The sequence below is a fragment of the Crocodylus porosus genome, unplaced genomic scaffold (genome assembly GCF_001723895.1).
Source record: "Crocodylus porosus isolate Cpor-Errol unplaced genomic scaffold, CroPor_comp1, whole genome shotgun sequence".
In the NCBI taxonomy this organism is placed as follows: Eukaryota; Metazoa; Chordata; order Crocodylia; family Crocodylidae; genus Crocodylus; species Crocodylus porosus.
Window position 1 is genome coordinate 270,286,504 of NW_017728886.1, and position 19,988 is coordinate 270,306,491.

The 19,988-nt window shown below is 47.5% G+C and overlaps 1 protein-coding gene across 2 annotated transcripts in view; it reads left to right on the forward strand.

Annotated features, from left to right (window-relative positions):
• Nucleotides 1–19,988, forward strand: part of MAPK15 (mitogen-activated protein kinase 15) — a 37,646-nt gene that overhangs the window by 14,012 nt on the left and 3,646 nt on the right. For both annotated transcript variants that reach the window (XM_019553751.1, XM_019553746.1), the window contains exons 9-12: nt 2,762–2,899; nt 8,266–8,371; nt 11,519–11,813; nt 13,183–13,337. In XM_019553751.1, coding sequence (XP_019409296.1) covers nt 2,762–2,899; nt 8,266–8,371; nt 11,519–11,813; nt 13,183–13,337 — 694 coding nt within the window. The remainder of the gene's footprint in view (nt 1–2,761; nt 2,900–8,265; nt 8,372–11,518; nt 11,814–13,182; nt 13,338–19,988) is intronic.

Here is a 19,988-nt window from a genome sequence, read left to right on the forward strand (position 1 = left end):
TTTTTTTTTAACCAGGACAAGTGGGGAAAGTTCATCAGCCATTTATCAGTGGTTTCCTTTCTCTTCAGATTCACTAACTGCAGATTCTCCGCAGGTTAGTTACCTACCAAATTCATAACTTTGCAATTTTCACAGAAACAGTAAATTTGGACAGTCTCCCACAAAAAAGGATGGGGACTGTGAAAAAGTGTGAAATGAGCAGCAAGTGGGCAAAAAAAAGTTACAAAAACAAAACAGCAGAAAGCCCTGGCATCCTGAAACACGGGGGTGGGGTGGGGGAGAAGGGGAGATTTTCACAGTGGGGCTATAGTCCCCCCGATCCCAAATGGCCGTCTGTCAATCTCCGGAGAGGGCCAGAACTTCCAGGACCCCTCAGCCAATCAGAAGTGCAGAGGGGCCGTGCTGCACTCCACCGTGAAAATGGCAACCAGCACTGTACTTGGACCTCAGGGGACAGCCACCCTGTATTAGGTAGGTCCCCACCTATTTGATAGAAACAGTAACTGAACCTATAGCAGACTCTGACAAGATCAGTGAATATTATTAATTGATAAGCGTTTTGCTTGCCATGGCCCAAATTCCAGGTCAGTAAGTTTTGAGGTTTCACAGTGGTATGCTTTCTTATGTTCTCAATCCTGCTTGGATGTGTTTCATGCAATTTGTTCTTAAAAGGGAAACAGAAGTTGTCAGGTAAGTGAATCAAAGGTCTTGGATCCTTGCCTAATGCATGGCATGGCATTTGATCTGTTGAGACCACTTATTTGAAGAGGACATATCAGACAATGAGTAGATGAGGATAGCTGGTACTCATTCTATAATTTGTGATAGCAAATGTGTATGAATTATTTAAAAAAGTATGTACATTTGTTCCCAACCTGTAGGGACTATGAGTTACTTAGACTGTAAGTAAAATGAAGTCTTAAATACTTGGAAGACTTTATTAGAAGCCTACTTATCTTACAGAAAAAGCGAATGCTAATTAGTAGGATGCATAGCTCAAGACAGAGGGTGGCCTCCACCCTTGTAGCAAACACAATTCTTCTTTCACTGATACTTATGAAAAACAAGAAATATAAAAATAAGTCATTTTACAACAGTGCAATTTAGTAGATCACACATGAGTGCAAAACCAGCCAGACGTGGATTACAAGCAGAATTTTCCTTTTTGGGGTTCAGTCCTCGAAACTGCTTGAGCTGGTGGACACCCTGGCATGTTCTGCACCATCTCTTTAAGTTACATAAATGGTGTTCTTGGATCAAGGGTTAATTCTAGCTCTCATAGAAGAATTGAGTTATCAGTTCTCAGCTTCTGTCGAATATAGTCTGAGGAAAAACCCTTAACTTGTAGCCTAGCCTTTTCCTTAACTATAATTTACACAACTGGCTAATCCAGTCTTAATCTGTTTCTCTCATGCTTACTTGCATCCTGTTTCTCCTCTTTTTTTCTCTTTCCTTATTTTGATTTTTTTTTTTTTTAGTCTCTTCCATGTTCTTCCTAGCAAATAAAGAACTTTGATTATTTTGTGAGTGGTGCTCTTATTCAAGAACAGTTTTGCAGGATAAATTACACTTTTTACTTTTCTAAGAAGTCAACATGATTTCATGTTGATTCTGGCTGACAAATCTCAATTTTCCATCATCTTTATTAAAAAAAAAAAAAGTAATATTTTTTTTCACTAGTATTATGCCTGTGTGTACACATCTCTTCATATATCTTAGAACAGGTTATTACATACACTCCCCTGGGACTTGTATCTCCTCTGGTTTTTGGACTTCTCCCCTTGTGTTTGCCTATCCATTGTGCTTTGTGATACCTGAGTGAGAAAGGACACTTCTGTTTTTGCCTTTCCTTACTGACACCTTTGGTAGTTGTAGTTTTAGAAACTCCTTAGCACAGCAGGTGGTAAAGGATAAGAGCTTACATAATCCTGTTTGTAAACTTACCAAGGTCTATTTTAAAACTTGTTAGGTTGTTTGCTCATACATCTTCTGGAAGGCTGTACCAGAATTTTACTCCTCAGATGCTTAACAACTTTTCATTTGCAATCCAAATTTACTCAGAACCAATTTATACCTATTTGTTCATCTGCCAGTATTGTCCTTTGGCTTAAATAGCCTTTTTCTTTTCTGCTTTTTATATCGTCATGGGATGAAAAGTTAAATGAAATATTATGTTAAGTTCAAATCAGTTATCAACGAAAGATATTGGATTAGCATGGCATGATCTAACATGTGTAAACCCAACATTTTTATTTGCTTTTCCATGTACCTCTGTCTTAAATTCTTTCCTTCGTTTTTTTTTAACTCTTTATACTATTCAGGCAAGGCTTAGGGGTCACCAGTTGCACAGACTGTTTGTTTCTTTTCAATGTCAAATCAGCAAAAGAGCCCAATAGTGATTACTATGATGTTACAAAGGGATCTGAAATCCTGATAAAACAAATGGCTTTTTTCTAAGTGGACTTCTTAAAAATTTAGTAAGATTATTTGTGCATATGTGTTGCCAGCAACTTTAATTTACAATCTTAAACTGATAAAAATATTTTTTTGTTTTTCTTCACTTCACATGACTAACCATTAGAAAACTGAGAGGAGTTTCTGTAATTGTAGTTTGGCAAGAAAGACTTCAAGAAAATTATACTGCATGTGAGTGCAGTCTGAGGTGGCAGGTTTTACCTCTGTTATATTTCCAGTGCTGAAATACAAGACTTTTCAGTAAAATTGGGCAATGTAAATTACAGCTTAATTTCTTAACTTTCAGACAACGAGTGACATTTGAGGAACTTTTACCTTCATCTACACCCCCTCTAGCTCTGGACCTTCTAAAGAAGCTCTTGGTATTTAACCCTGATAAACGGCTGACAGCTGAGGAGGCCCTGCAGCATCCATATGTGAAAAGGTGAGAGCAGTATTAGAGCACCACTTCCTATTCCCACTTCCAAGCCCCAGAGTAACTGCTACTGCCATGAGTTTCACTATTGGTAAAAGGGAATGCAAAACTAGTTTTCAGTTGCATCTTCCTTTTGTGTGAAAAGATGAGTGACTCAAGTTGTTCCTCACTACAGCCTCTTGGCATGAAGACGTAGTCAGCCTATATCTCGTGTGCCTCCTCTGTCAGGACACAAAGTGTCTGCTCTCTGTCACAATCCTTGGCAGTTTCTAGGGTGTGTCTGTCTGATAGGCAGTAGGAACATACCTAATGTTGATCACTTATGTGTTGTCAACTCCCCCCCCAACTTCCAATTTAATTCTTTGAATTTAAAGGTTTAAAGACATTTAAAGAATTTTAAGGTTTTTTTAATCTAGTTTCTTTTTGATTGCCTGGGCTTGGGAAGGGGGAGCAGATTGAGACCCCCACAGTGCAGGAGGGAATGGGACAGGGGCAAATTATTCACCCTTGCCCCTCTCCCTCCTGCACTGTGGGGAATGCCCCACGACCTAGCTGGGCTGGGTTGTGGGGCAGTTGGAGGCATGGTGCTGGGGGGGGGCGGGCATGTGCCCACCCTGATCTGTGCATGGGGCAAGGGCGGGCTGCAGCTGCAGGCTTGGCTTGGCCTCTGTTCCCTACCTTCCTGCTGCTGCTTTGACAGCAGCATGGTGCAGTGCCATGTGAGTCCCGCCACTGGGTGGGCCAGGCAGCAAGGCACATGGGACAATCACAGCACAGTATGGCACCATGACCTGGCCCAGCTGAGGCCCCATTCACCAAGAATGAGCCCCAGCCAGGCCAGGCTGGGTCATGGGGCAGTCAGACCCCAGCAGGTTGTCCAGAGGTGTGGCGTGGGGCAGCCAAGGGGGAAAACATGTCCCCCCTCCCCCAGATTCCCTGCAGTGCATGCAGTGGCAGGACCCACCCACCCAAACCCCTGGAGGAGCTGCCAGACTTCGAAGGCCCCCATGGCCCCCCTCCCTCCCCCTGCTGGGAACATATCGGCATAGCCCCAGCCCCACTACCCCCTCTCCATGGCCTTTCCCCCAGTGGTGGCGACGGGCTGGTAGGCTTCCATGACCCTCCCCTCCCTGCTGACTGTTGTCCAGGTGGGAGAGGGACACGCGTGGTGCAGCATGGCGGCTCCCAAGCCCCCTCCCTGAACCCTGGCACAAAGTTGTGCCCTTGCCCGCCCAGGCCAGCCAATTGCTGCCCACCCTCTCAGTGGCACATGCACAGTTGTCCTGGCGCATTACGGACGGACAGACAGACAGATTTCGTAGATTTCATAGACATTAGGGCTGGAAGGGACCTCGGGAGATCATCCAGTCCAGCCCCCTGCCCAAGGGGCAGGAAGTCAGCTGGGGTCATAGGATCCCAGCAAGATAAGCATCCAATTTTCTCTTGAAGGTATTCAAGGTAGGTGCTTGAACCACCTCCGCTGGCAGACTGTTCCAGACCTTGGGGGCTCGGACAGTAAAGAAATTCTTCCTTATGTCCAGCCTGAAACGGTCTTGCAGGAGTTTGTGACCGTTCGACCTCATCATCCCTTGGGGCGCTCTGGTGAACAAACGTTCCCCCAGATCCTGGTGGTCACCCCTGATAAACTTATAGGTGGCCATCAGATCACCCCTGAGCCTAAGTCTTTGATTATATTAGAACTAGCATACTATCCTGTTTTACCCCCTGTGCCATGGCGAACCTGACCCTGTTTCCCCCCCCACTGTGGCAGTTCCAACCCCATTTTTCTCCTCCCCATGCTGTGGCAGCCCCAAACCCATTGCCCCCCTGCTCTCCACCATGGTGGGCCCAATCCCAGGAGTAGGGGATGAGGAGCTTGCCCCTCTGCACCCCTCAGACAGCATCCTGTGCCTCCTCCACCTCTTCGGAGTACTGGCCTCTCCCCCCTCACCCACTCCATTACCCCGTCCCTGCTGTCATAGCAGTGTGCCGCTGCCGCCACCACTTCCTGTCCGAAACGCTCTTGGTGCACTCTGATTGGCTGCTGAGACAAGAAATCAGAGTGAAAATAAAGTGTTACAGACAGACAGACTAAGGCTTTTATATATATACTTTCCAGTTGCTTGTCAAGAATGACCGGGGGTGAGGGTGGCGGGGGCTGGGAGGTAGTGCTGCCACCCAGTACCCCATGCTGCTGCCGTTCTGCCTCTTGCTGGGAGCAGAGTACCCCATGCTGCTGCTGTTTTGCCTCTGTCTGGTCCTCGGCGGCTTCAGAATTATGGCAGCGCTCCCCCATGCTTGGAGCACTCTGGCTGTTTCCATCAGCCAATCAAAGTGCGAATAAAGCGTTACAGACAGACAGACATAGGCTTTTATATCATTAGAATAGAATAGCGGATAGGTATCTGGATGTGAGCCCCTAGTATGATCCTTGACAAATAAATTTCATGCAATTTGTGCTTGTATAAGAAAAGGAATAATAATAATAAGTAGGTGTTAAGGAGATGATTTTTATTTCTGGATACAACATTAGTGCAACTGATGCGAAATACTGTACCCAGTTCTGGTGGTCATGTTTTAAAAATGATTATTAAGAAACTAGCAAAGCGCCCATCAAGAATGAACAGTGGGCAGTGGGGACAGAGCGCCAGCACCCACCACCCTGCACTGCCACTGCTCCACATCCACCCCTCCCCATGTCCAGCCCCACTCCCCACACACACACCTCAGATATACACCTGCACGCCACACCCAACCACACACCACGTACACCCACGCCCAGCCACACGCCACACACACGCCTTCGCCCGCCCCCCTTTCAGTGTGCTCTGCAACTGGCAGGTGCTCCTGCTGCATGCAGCGGGGTGGCACGTGGCTGCAGGATGCTGCACAGGGAGCATGCATGGGGGATGCACCACACCCTGCAGCTACATGCTGCAGCTAGTGAGTGCTGCCCGCACCACCTGCTGCCCTTGCAGCAACCTGCAGCCACATACCACACCCTGCTGTGTGGGGTGCACTCCCCACACCAGCTTCCCCAGTGGCACCCTGCGGCCTTGCACCCAGGCAGGCGCTCCCCATGCTGGGGAGGGTGGGGCAGGGCTGGAGTGAGGCACAGCCATGTGCTGCAGCTGGTGGTTACTGCCCTGCCTGCTCTCAGTTTCATAGTGTCATAGTTGGTAGGATCGTTGGTAGGCCTTGAGATGTTCCTGGATGCTTTTTGTTAGCCAAGGGGGCTTTTGAGCACTCTTGCTCCCTTTGACCCTTGTTGGGATTGCCACCCTTTGAGCTTGGAGGATCGTCTCCTTAAGGAACGACCACTCTTCTTGGACTCCCAACTCCCCTCCCCTTTGGGACCTCAGTCTCTCCCCGGCTAATCTCCTTACCTCATTGAAAACACGCCTGCTCTCCCTGTGGCACTCTGCAGCCGTGCACCCCACTGTGGATGGCGGGGCAAGCGAGGTGGGGGGACAGGGTGCGGAGCTGAGTGTATGCATGTCGGGGCGTGCCCTCCACGCCTGCTCCCTACACAACACCCCGCAGGCATGTGCTACGCCCTTCCCATGTTTTGGTGCTTCTGGCATGGGGTGGGGCATGGCATGTAGCTGCTGGGTGCCATGTGGGGAGTGGGCAAGGGGGACACACCCCACCCCACCCCGCAGCCATGTGCTGCATTTGGTGGGCATTGCCCATGCCCCCTGCCCACTCCCTGCGTGGCACCCTGTGTCCACGTGCCATGTACCCCCTCCATCTGCATGGGGCTCGCTTCTTGTACAGCACTCTGTGGCAGTGTGCCTGAATAGGCATTCCCTGCAGGGGGCAGGAGAAGGGTGTGGCCTCAGTGTGTTGAGCAGGCAGGGGAGTGTGCCCTGCCCCCTGGATATGTGCTGCATTTGGCAGGTGCTGCCTGCATCCCCCTGCCCACTCTCATCACAGCACCCTGCAGCCACACACCGTGTTGCAGGTGGCAGGTCATGCAGTGGGAGCAGGGCACAGGCCCACAGGGTGTCGCACAGGGAAGGGGCATGCCGCCTGTGGCACACAGGGCAGGGCACATCCTCCACACCTGCTCCCTGTGTGGCACCCTGTGGCTGCACACCATGACTGCCACCCCCGCCCCGCCACTGGCTGGGGGGGGGAGGGGCTGGTGTAGAGGGGCAGGTGCATGGCCACAGGGAGCCCTGAGGGTAACGGGCAGGGGAATGCAGATAGAGCCCACTGGCTGTAGCACATGCCTGTGAGACAGGTTGCGCCCCTCATACCCATTCTCCAGGTGGCACCCTGTGGCCATGTGCCATGCTCTCCTGTGTTTTGGTGCTCCCAGCTTATAAAAAGAATATATTCTTATTATATTAGAATTGGGGCAGAGAAGAGCTCCAAAAACTACGTATTTGAGACTTCGTAAAGGATGGATAAAATATCTTAAGAGTAGGTTCTATAAATGTCTTGGACTGTTCCAATCAGCAAAAAGTTCAAGAAATGACTTGAAAAGGGGAAGTGTTTAATATCCTGGAGAAAGGTGTAAGAAGACAACTGAAGCCACCCCAGTTGAAATAGAAAGTATGGCTTAATCCTCCTCACTGTAAAAAGGAGAAAAATAATTAACCACTTGAACAAATTGCCACAGGAAGCAGTAGGTTTTCCACCTCTAAGGTAGTCTTAATCTGAAAACTCTCTGGCAGGAAGTTAAATTGGCTTCTCTAATGATTCCTCTAGCCCAGTGATTCTCAACCAGAGTGCCATACCCACCTTGGGTTGCCTTGATTCTTTCAAGGGTGCATTAGGGTGCCATTCAGTGTTAACACTGTTAAATAGGCAAACATGATTCACAAGATAAACCCAGAGACTTCAAAAAGAATCCACAGTGAAAACATTCTGACCTGTTGTGGTCTTTCTCAGCTCTTTGCTGGTGAGAAGTGTTTTATTATTTTTCTGTAGTAAAAAAGAAAAGTAAGAGTTGCATTTCCTGAGGGTGTACCTTGAGCCTAAGAGAAGTGCCTCGAGCTAAACAGGTGATGCCCTGACTGAAAAGGTTGAGAACCACTGGTATGTGGGTATAGACAGAAGTAACAAGCCAGGGACTCCAGTACAAGTTGTTATGTTACAACTGGTGTGTCTGTAGGATTCTGTAGTGATACAAGTATAAGAAAACCTATTTTAACCTTGCTTTATCTAGCATCCGGGAGAGGGTGATTTAGCTCCCTTGTGCTACTACAGGAATATACAGACGTAAGTGTTACTGCATAACGTTGCTGCGTGTTCCCGAGTAGCAGCTTCCCTGCCCCCCTCCCCTTTTACAGTATATACACTTCACCATTCCCTGCATGTGCTTTTATCACTGAGGGCTCATACAATATTTGAATCTTTTTTATTAGGTTTCACTGCCCTGCTAAGGAGCCTTCCCTGGACTATGATGTGATTCTTCCTTTAGATGATGATATCCAGCTCTCCGTGGCAGAGTATCGGAATAAGTTGTATGAGGTACCTTCAGTTATTCTTTTTTCCATAACACTACTTTTCCTAATGTTTGCCAGCCTTTCAGACAAGCATCTCACCCTGCCTTTCTCCTTCTCCCATGTGCCTTTCAACCAAGCATTCTATTCATCCCTACTTTTCCATGTAAACGTGGTCGTTTCTCCTCACACTGTTCCATATTTAATAGATTTTGACGGAAATAACTAGAAACCAAGATTCCCAGTGGGAGGGAAAAATCTGTGGAGCAACAAGGCCAAGGGTGTAAGGACCTGGTATATGTGCTTGTTGAACTGTCCCACAGTGAACTGCTGCTGTGTGTCCTGGCCCCAAATGGCCAGGAGGTCAGCCACCTCATTTGCCCTCCAGCTGAGTCCCCAGTGCTGGACTTGGGCAGGCTTCTATAGGTGGGTTCCCCCACCTGCCTTACTGTTGTCACTCCTGGTCCCTGCTGTGGCATCCAGAGCCTCCTGCTGCTGTGGGTGGCCTTCAGCTGAGGCCCGGGTGGGTCAGCCTCCGGGGCATGGGCACAGCTGGCCTCCATCCCCAGTTGCAAGGCAGCCTGGCTGGCCCTGGGTGTCTTTCTGGGCCCAGGACAGGCCCTGGGTGCCAGGCAGGCTCAAGCAAGCTAGTGGGAGTCCTGCTCCACTCTTATTTCCTCCAGCATGCTGGAGCAGCAGGGGAGCACAGCAGCCAGAGATGCTTTGACTGGCAGCCATTGTATCTCTGTGGAGGACTCAGCCTCCAGTTGCTCTAGCTCATGCTCCTGAAGTGTGTGCTGCACTGCTTTTTTTATGTGGCTTTTTTTTTGGCACTGGGATATCCCAGTGTCAAATTTTGCTGCCCTGCTGCAGGTTTGCAGTATGGCGAACAGGTACACATGCACTGTGTGCAGTTTGCAATGCCTCAAATGGGTTTGAGGTGCTACAAACTACACATGCACACTTGTCGGGACACTCCCTGACCATCAGAAATCTGTCTGGCTGTAAGATTCAAGGTGATGAGTATATGGACACACACCAGAAAAATGCCACTGTGAAAATCTTGATTGTAGGAGAGATGGGTACTGGAGTACTAAGTGCAAGGTGTGAATGGCTGAGGAGACTGGGTGAAGATTGAGAGCTGGGGCAGCAGTGGCAGAGAATGCAGGTGCTTATGAATCGATAGTCAGAAATAGCCAAAATGAGGCGTGGGAGGTAGTGGTGAGTGAGGCTGAATAAAATTGTCAAAAGGAGCAGTGCTTGAAGATGAGATCAAATGAGCAGCCAGTCATGTGAGTTGGAAAAGATCTTTTGCTGGAAAATGACATGGAAAAAGGGTGAGAAGTTTGGGAACTAAGGGGCTGATGTAATTAATTTCCATGCTAATGTCACAGTGTGTAAGGGAAGAGACAACTCTGAGAGGGAGGGAGAGCCAACTGTAAATATGAGAGATGGAGGTGGCTAATGAGGAATCTAGCTGTTATATAAAAACTCCATGGAGGGGGAAGGGAAGTAAAGTCTAGAGTGCTACTCAAAGGATGAAAATGTATAATTTTGGCCATTCGAAGTCTAGATTAGACAAAGCCCTGGAAAGTGATGGTAACAAACAACTTTGTGAGAGCATTTTGGGTGAGGGACAAGAAAGCCGGCATGTTCTTTCAGACTCTAGTTTCTGTTTTTCCTTCGTTCAGTTCTGACCGAAACTGTACTTTGTTCCCATTCACCCAGAAATTCCTTTTCCTCAACTCCAGTTATAGCTACATTTCACTTTATTTCCCCCATAGAAATTAAATTCTACTAGTTTTGAATATAATATGTTTTCAATTTTTATTTTTTCCTGTCCTACAAAATTAGAATTCATTGCACGTAGGACTGAATAGGCTTTTATGTATTTTGACTTGCAAATGTATTCTAGGGATCACAAAAGGTTCAAGTTTTAAATCAGCCAAATCTAAGAAATTTGAATAACAGTTTTAATATGTAAATGTTAACATCCTGCAAAGTGTGCGTAGCAAGAATATGTTTTAATTATATGTAGGGATCATAAACCTAAATAAAAGAATCCTCAATAGAAACCATAGAAATCAAGGAAGTAGGGGCTAGAAGGGACCTCCATAGGTCATGAGGCAGGATCATACCTAAACTCTTCGTAAAACTGCTGTTAACCCTAACACAAGATCTAACACAGGTAAAGCAGAGGAACTTTGACAGCCAATGTTCCACTTCTGTAAAAGGCTGTCAATACATGCATAACCTACTTAAAAAAAAAATTGATCTTAAATCTATTAAGTTCTAAAGTTTCAGAAATCACTAGGGGGTGACTGACGTATCAGGGCAAAGAATTTCTTACCTAGGTTTAAAAGAAGTGCTGATTTTGGTTCATTCACAGATGGGCAATTCAACAACAACAGGAGTTTAAGGCTGAAGAGCAAAGATTCTGAAATGGATATAGTTCTTTCTCTCTAATTACCTTGCCAGACTTAAAAAGCTTGCTAAATAAAGATATCTCAGATAAGCTAGCAAATACGTGGATGTGCTTGAAAAGTCATCTAATCATTAATATGCAGTTATTCTAATATAGTAATCAGATGTACCTTATTTTGTCACCCAGGATATATGCCTATTTCTGTTACCAGTATAAAAATACCTGTGCCATAAGACTAAATCTATTTGACATGAAAACACAAAGCTAGCTCTAAGGGACTCCAAACTGACCTACCTAGTGTAGCCAACCTTTCACCTACATTCTAAAGCAGAGGTGACAGCGGGAGCTGTATCATCCAGGCGTGCAGGGCTCCCTGTGGGTCTGGAAATTTGGCATCAGGTAAGCAGTGGCATCGTTAATTGCTTTGGCTCCTGGAGCTGCGGAAATCAGTACTGTTGCCACTCATTTTGCCACCAAACTTCAGGACCTGTGAGGCACTGGATTGGGCCCATGGGACTGGATGAATTGGGCACCACTGTTCTAAAATCTTCTCACCCATGATATTCTTTCACTGATTATCTTTAATTAGTTTTGCTTCTTCCTTCAGTTTCGCTTCTTGGTCTAACTTTATTTATGCTAATTATAAAGCAATCTAGCAGCGTACTCTAAGGGTCAAAAATATCCACCCAGTTTCTCTGCAGTAATCTTGTAGGTCAATTTTTAAATTTAATCAGGTTTTAATTCCTGCAGATTATCCTGGAAAAGAAGGTAAATAGCCGTCAAAAGACACAAGTTCAGAGAGAAAATAATCGACCATCTCAATCTAAGTCCGGATCATCTCTTCCAAACACCAGTACTTTGCCTTTACCCACCAGTAGTGACCAGAGAGAACCAACGCCTGCTCTTCTGAAAAACTCCCCTGTGCCTGCGGGACCTAAAGTGCCTTGTGAAGTATCCAGCCAAAGAGAGGGTTTAGGAGGAACTTTGTGCCAGAGAACAAAGATCAACATGACATACAATCCTATAACGCATACCACTGCTCAGAGTATGTACTGCTGTCCTAAGAGAGGTAGTGGTCATGTTATGCTGAAGTCAGGCAGATGGCAGGGTAGATTTTATACCTTACAGACCCATGGTGGCCAAACTGCAGCCCACAAGCCACATGAAGCTCGCCAGCATGGTACTTGTGGCTCCCCCAGCTCCTCTGGGGGACAGCTTAGCTCAGCATCTCCTGGCACTCCAGCTTTCCCCTGTCAGGGCAGGGGCTGCAGCTGCACCACTTACCTTGTGGTGCACTTCCTGGAGGGAAAGCCACAGCGGCTCAGCACTGTGGGAGAGGGAGGGTTCAGGGGGCGGGGGGGTGGTCATCGGCTTTTCCCTGCCACTCTGCAGGAAGCATGTTGTGAGGTAAGTGGCATGGCTGTAGCATGGGGGTGTGTCTATGCATGCATTTTAATGCACAGTAGCCTATTATACTGTGTATTAAAGCAGCATGTAAAAAAAGTGGTGTTATGTTAATATGCAGTAAAATAGGCTATTGTATATTAAGCATCACTTTTAAAGCATGCGCTTGTGTTACTGCATTTTGGGGCAGTTTAATATGCATTAATTTAGTACCTCACATTGGAGGTACTAAATTTAATGTGCATTAGGAAAAGCGCATTAATGCACATGTAGACGCACCCAGGGGTGGATAAGTATGGGGACAAAGGTGGGAAGAAAATTAGAGGGAGCAAATAGCTGCAGACCCCAGCAAGTTTATTCTGGTGTAATTTACATCTGTTTTGCACATGAATGTAAGTTACTCCAAGATCTGGAACAGACAGAGGACCTGGAGTAGCAGAGCTTAGGCTGTTTCAGTGCTTTGCTGTCCCATTGTAAACAGTAAGTAACAGCTTCAGCAAGATAATCTGCTGCAGACACTGAACACGAATACTAGTTCTGCTTGCACTGGTTTAGAATTTTCAATGAGTAACTTCATACCAGAGTAGAGTGATTTATACTGATGTAGGACTGATGTTCCATGTCTGTTTTGTTTTGACACTGATGTAAACGTCTTATGGGCCCATACCAAGAAGCCAGTGGTATTTAGAGGAGTTATGTGAGAAGGAAGTTGTATCAAAACTAGGGGCACAAAGGAAATCAAGACAAGTGAATTTTCAGTTTATGACCTTGCTTTTGTCTCTTGCCTGTTCATTACTGGCTTAGTGTTCCTTTGTTCCTTTTTGGTCTCCTCATATTCATTCCTCTCTTGCTTTTTCTTCTTTCTTTGTATCTCAGATCTTCTTTCCAGCATTTTTTTGCTTGCTTATTTCCTTTAGGCTTTTCATGAGTTTTTGTCTATTTAATTCTCTCTACATGTCATACCCTTGCTCTTTTCCTGCCTCCATCATATGCATTCTTTTCTCCTGCAGATAATGTGGTTTATGGCAGCATGACCAGGAACCACTCAGCGCCACTTCCTCAGCATCATAGAACTTCCTCAGTCAGCAGGAAGCTGGGAAGACAAATTACATGGATGAATGTAGACACTCAGCCACCTGCTGTGAGTACACAGAGTTTCTATAATGTGAGTAAAACTCCCATGGGACCAGCCTGGTCTTTTGCAGGGCCCCAAGGTGCTGGGGAATAGGGGAAAATGAGACTTTCGTTTGCCTACCACTGTGGTGCCTTACCAAGAGGTTGGCTAGATTGGTCTGTGAGGTGCTGAATTAGAAGAGCTCTCAGTAGTCACTTGAGCTGGTTGTGGCTAGGGCTGGCCTTGGCATGCCATATGTAGTGTCAATCTGGGGGCAGCATTCTGAACAGTGTAGATAAGTCTCATTGTGCCTGTGTATAAACAAGCACCAAAGAAATGCACAGTAACCCAAGTTACTGTGCAGTAGCACCTAATAATACTGCTCAATAGCATCGCATCTCAGTATTGGGCTACTGCACAGTCAGCATCTCATGTAGATGTGGCCAGTATCTGTCACCAGTTAGGATTCATAACCACAAGCCCTCTCTTGCAGCTGGGACTCTAATTCCTTTCTTTTAGAATATGAGAAGGGGTGGGGTGCCAGTCTTGGCGAGATAACGGTAAGCTCACCTTTCTCTTAATTGTGCAGTTAAGATGTTCACCCAGGATATGGGAGATTCAGGTTCAAATGGCTCCTCTGCCTAATCCATGTCTCCTGTCTCCCAGGAGAATGCTGCAGTAACCAAAGTATACAGTACTCTGTAGTATACTAGTCTCAGCCCCTCCAATTGAGACTTACACTTTGCATGTAATAATTTCTCATTTAGTTAAATGGAGTACTAACGCTCTAGCTCAGCAATTCCCAAGCCATGACAGATTGTGCACCACCAATTTAAAACAATACAGCCTTAAGTACCACCAGCAACTTTCTCATATAAAGTAATTATAATACATCTGTTAATGCGTACCACTGACAGGTTGTCTGTACCACTGGTGGTACGTGTACCACAGATTGGGAATCGCTGCTTTAGCCAGTCCCCAGGTTGCTCACCTGGGAGGGAGGGAAAACACTTGGGTTTGAGTTCCGGGTCCACTTTGATATCATTTATTTATATTAGTTGGAAAAGCTTCAACAAGAAGAACTGAGAGCAGTGCATCACAGAGCATCCTGCTGGGTGCTTAGAGCACACTTCTGTGAGATGTCAGTTCAACTCTGCACAAAGCCTCTATAGCCTGCTCGTTAGGGCCCTCTCCTTCAGGCTGTCCTGTATAGGGACATACTTCATCTTTTGTCCTGTGTGGAGTTGTATATGGTCTAAGACAGTGATTCCCAACAAGGGTGCTGCAAATACCTATACAGGATTCACAAGATAACCCCAGGGGAATCCATAGTGGCAAAAACATTCTGCCTTGTTATGGTTTTTCTGAGTTCTTTGCAACAGAAGAATTGTTCTATTATTTTTATCATAGTCAAAAATGAGTGAAAATTAAGAGCTGACATTTTCTGAGGGGTGCCTTAACTGATGACTCTATAGATTTCATAGACATTAGGGCTGGAAGGGACCTCGGAACATCATCGAGTCCAGCCCCCTGACCCGGGGGCAGGAAGTCAGCAAGAGTCAAAGGATCCCAGAAAGATAAATGTTCAATTGACTCTTTAAGAAGTCCAGAGTAGGTGTTTGCAGCACATCTGGTGGCAGTCTGTTCCAGGCCTTGGGGGCTCAGACTATAAAGAAGTCCTTCCTTATGTCCAGCCTGAAACAGTCTTTAAGGAGTTTGTGACTGTTTGTCCTTGCCATCCCTTGGGATGCTCTGACAAACAGGTATTCCCCCAGATCCTTATGTACACCCCTTATATACTTATAGGCAGCCACTAGGTCCCCCAAGGCTCTGCTTTTCCATGATAAGGCCTGTTTTCCTGCCCTCTGATCATGTGCGTGGCTCTCTTCTGGGCTCTCTCAAGCTTCTCCACATCCTTCTTGAATTGTGGAGCCCAAAACTGGATGCAGTACTCCAGCTGTGGCCTCACCAAAGCCAAGTACAGCAGGAGAATGACATCCTGGGATTTGCTAGAGAAGCATCTATGGATGCAAACCAGTGTTTTGCTCGCTTTGCCTGCTGCAACATTACATTGGTGACTCATATTCATCTGGTTAATAATGACCCCCAAGTCCTTTTCGGCTGTGATGCTAGCAAGCATAGCACTGCCGAGCTTATAAGCATTGTGGCAAAAAGCCACCTTGGTTTCTCCCCAAAATCTCTGCCCTGTGACAATGTGATTAAGATGGGTCCAGCACAGAGGATTCACACCTCAGCCTATCTCTTTAGGTAACTTGAACTGGCTGCATTCCTGAGGGAGGGGGGAAACCTGCTCCCTCTGCCTACGTGACTGGCATCAGCTACCTGGGTGAGGGGCATCTACCTGGTGGGCTGGAATCTGCCCGGTAACTGGTGATGTATTTCAAATTGGTTGGCAGAGAGCCAACCAGAGCTGGCCTCCACTGGACCAGGTGAATGAGATCACAGGGGCTATATAAGTTAGGACTGCCCAGGAGGAGGGGGCAGCAGCCATGCGGGGGACACAGAGGAGCTTTACCATCTGAAACTGGCTCTCTCTCCCAAACTTGCGAGCTAGAAACCGCCTGCCTCCAAAGGGAAACTTCACCAGCCTTTAGCAAATGCTTGTGAGTAAGCTACTCGAAATCTGATTAGATATCTAGCTGTCAGTAACTCAGATGTGTGATCAAAAGGCTACCTCAGCCAGACTGTTTGCTCTTTAGGATTTCTAGGATATTGCTCAATCTTGTACCGTATTTTCACCCTACCTCTGTAATCAATAAAGTTCTCCTTTGTGACTGGTGTAGGAGACTTATTGAGGAGTGGGTCTAAATTATGCCCAAGTGGCCCCTTAGGTCCGCGGACTAAGGGAGACTTTACTTTTTGCCCCGGACTTGGGGAAGTGCCCCAAGTGCCTGTACTGGGTCGAGTACCTGTAGGACTTTAAGCCTGTGTTTTCCCAAGGACACAGGGCCGAGAGCGAGTCCATTCTTGGGGTGGTGGCAGCTACATTACCCCCAGAATGGCAAGTGTACTCCAGGAAGGGGGTCGGCCGGAAGTAAGGCGCCCCTAGGGAGGCATTCGGAGCCTGGAAGTTGGGCAGGCGCAGGGAGGTGGGTGGCTCAACACAGGAGCGCCCCCCCACTGACCCGCCACACGCATGCTGCAGGTTTTTCTTCCCAAGGTGGAGTGCCTTTCATTTTTCAGTCTTGAAGGCCAACAGGTTTTTGTCCGCCCATTTTCTGAGCCTGTCGAGGTCGGCCTGGATCACCATCCTGTCCTCGGGTATGGACGCTTTACCCCAGAGTTTGGTGTCATCAGCGAACTTGGCCAATCCACCTCTGACACCAATGTCCACATTGTTCATGAAGAAGTTGAAAAGAATAGTCCCAAGGACAGAGGACTGGGGGACCTCACCGGTCACGGTGCACCTCAATGCTTGACTTCCGTCAACTACCACTCTCTGGGTCTGACCTCGGAGCCAATTCTCCAGCCAGCGGACTGAATCATAGAATCATAGAAGTAGGGTCGGAAGGGACCTTGCAGATCTTGAAGTCTGACCCCCTGCCTGGGCAGGAGAAAAACTGGGCTCAGATGACTCCAGCCAGGTAGGCATCAAGCCTCTTCTTAAAGACCCCAGGGTAGGAGCCAGCACCACTTCCCTTGGAAGTTGGTTCCAGATCCTAGCCACCCTAACTGTGAAGTAGTTCTTACAGATGCCTAATCTAAACCTCCTCTCCAACAACTTGTGGCTGTTATTCCTTGTTATGCCAGGGGGTACTAGGGGAAACAAGGTCTCTTCCAAACCCTTCTCCCGTAATGAGTTTGTAGCCTGTCACCAGGTCCCCCCTCAGCCTTCTCTTGTGAAGGATGAACGGGTTCAGGTCCCGCAGTCTCTCATTGTAGGGTCTGCCCTGTTGTCCCTGAATCATGTGGGTGGCCCTCCTCTGGACTCTCTCAATGTTGTCCACATCCCTCCTGAAGTGGGGCACACAGAACTGGACATAGTACTTCAGCTGTGGCCTGACCAGTGTTGCATAGAGTGGGGAGGATCACCTCCTTGGCCCTACTTGAGATGCACCTGTGGATGCATGACAAAATCCGGTTAGCCATGCCAACCATGACCTTGCATTGTTGGCCCATGTTCATGTTGGAGTTAATAATGACTCCAAGATCCCTTTCTGCCTCCGTGCTTGCAAGAAGGGAGTTTCCCATCTTATAAGCGTGCTGCTGGTTACTACTGCCCAAGTGCAGCACCCTGCACTTGTCAGTATTGAAACACATCCTGTTTTTGTTAGCCCATATCAGTAACCTATCCAGGTCTTGCTGCAGTCTTTCCCTCCCTACTGGCGTGCTCACCTCACCCCAAATTTTGGTATCATCAGCAAATTTAAACAGGTTGCTTTTCACCCCGTCGTTCAAATCGCTGATAAAGAGATTGAAGAGCGCGGGCCCAAGGACCGAGCCCTGCAGGACTCCGCTGCCTACTTCTCCCCAGGTCAAATATGACCCGTCCACCACCACCCTCTGAGCACTCCTGCCCCCCTTGCTTCTTGTTGGGATGGTCACCCCTTGGGCCCTGAGTATTGTCTCCTTAAGGAACGACCACTCATCTTGGGCACTGAGCTCCCCTGCTCTCGGGACCCCAGCGCCTCTCCCACTAATCTCAACTTGTTGAAGCTGGCCTTCTTGAAGTCTAGGGCTACTGCCTTGCTGCAGGCCCTTGACACCCTGTGCTGAATGGTGAATTCCAGCAAGCAATGATCACTATCACCCAGGTGGTCAAGAACCTGGAGGCCCCTTACCAGGTCATCGCTTGTGGCCAGGACTAGGTCCAACAGGGCATTTCCTCTGGTGGGACTGCATCTCCTGAATTAAGTGGAGGTCCTGTATCTTGGACAGGAACCTCCTGGAACGGTCCTACCTGGCTGACTATTCCTCCCAGCAAATGTCTGGGTAATTTAAATCACCTATGACAACTACATCCCTTGCCTTAAGTGCCTCTGCAAGCTGACTCGAAAATTCCTGGTCCAGCTCCTCCTCTTGTTGTGGGGTCTGTAGTAGACCTCCACCGTTAGATCCCTATCCCCATGGCCCCCTTGTATCTTGACCCAGAGCGCTTCAGCTTGCCCCTCCTCAGACTCCATTCTGCTGGCAGAGGATGTGTTTTGCTCTTTGACATAGAGTGCCACACCCCCACCTTTCCTTCCTTCTCTATCCCACCTGTAAAGCCTATAGCCCCTAATGCTAACTACCCAGTCGTGGGATGAAGCCTACCACGTTTCTATAAGCCGTGTTATGTCTGGGTCTGAACTCACTATTCTGAGGGCGAGTTCCTCCTGTTTATTCCCCATACTACAAGCATTGCTATATAGGCATTTAAGGCCTTGCCTAGCTGCGTGTGCCACCTCCCAATTTGGGAGACTATCTGGACCCCTGTTTCTTACCTGGGCACTCCTTGCATTTACCTGGGCACTCCTTGACTGTGATGTAGCCGAGGCTGCAGTTGGCCAGTTTTTCTATAAGATGATCATCTTATCTGGGATACCAGATTGAAAGTTTTTAAAAAATCAAGATATATGACGTCAATCTCTTCGCCCCTGTCCAGGTGATAGGTCACCTGGTCATAGAAGGAGGTGAGATTGGTCAGGCAAGACCTACTTGCAACAAAGCCATGCTGGCTATACCTCAGGAAGTTGCCTTCAGCCAGTTTGTCAAGAATGATCTCTTTGATTTTTTTTTTTTTTTTTTTTTTTTTTTCAAAATCTTCCTCGGGCCTGTAGTTTGCTATGATGCTTGCCAGCTCCTTAAGTACCCTGGGGTGTAAGCTGTCTGGGCCAGCTGACTTGAAGGTGAGATGAGGATATGCTTTGACCAGTGGTTTTGATAAGTCAGGTCCCAGGACTGAGGTAGGCAGGGAATATCTTTTGTGAATCTCGGTGGGACTAAAGCATGAAATATAGAGCTGTTCAGCTTCTGTGTCAGGACTGTGGTTGTGCATGTGCCAGGAGCAGAAACTTTGGCACTTAAGGAAACTTACTGGGAGAAACTTGGGTGCTAAGGGAGTTTGCCTAATAGTTACCTAGTGGGATAGGTGGAGGTGATGTTAATGCTACTGACCTGCACCTAAATAATGGACTTAAGCACTTAGGCTAGAGACAGAAGTTACGCATAAATTGGTTTAAGTGATCAGGGACCAGTTCATACTTGTAGCAGATCAGAAGTTCAGCGTGCTTAAAACATTTTCAAAATGGCTGAAACTGGTTTAAGATAAACCTGAGTGGATGTAGTATCAAACTTTACTGATTTAGGTCAAACTGGTTTATAGATGTTTTCTCCCAGATCCCCTCCTGATTCAACTTAATTCACAGTCCTCCAGCATCCCAGGATGTTGTGCAGCTCTGGGTTGTGCTGTGCTCCAGCAGAGCAGGGTTGGCCCTGCCATCAGTGGAGGCATTTCCATCCCCTGGAAAATTCCTTCCTTGGCCAGGAGAATTGGTCCAGCTCCCAGCTGCGGTGGGGGAAGTAAAGACCTCATAGTGGGCTTCCCTTCACCCTCTGGAGCTGGGAGGGAGGGGAGGAGAAGGGAGGGGAGGTGCTATTCCCCTGTGGCAGGCCAGTAGGGGGCGCTCCTGTGTTGAGCCACCCACCTCACTCCGCTGGACCACCTTCCAGGCCCCGAGTGCCTCCCTGGGGGTGCCTTGC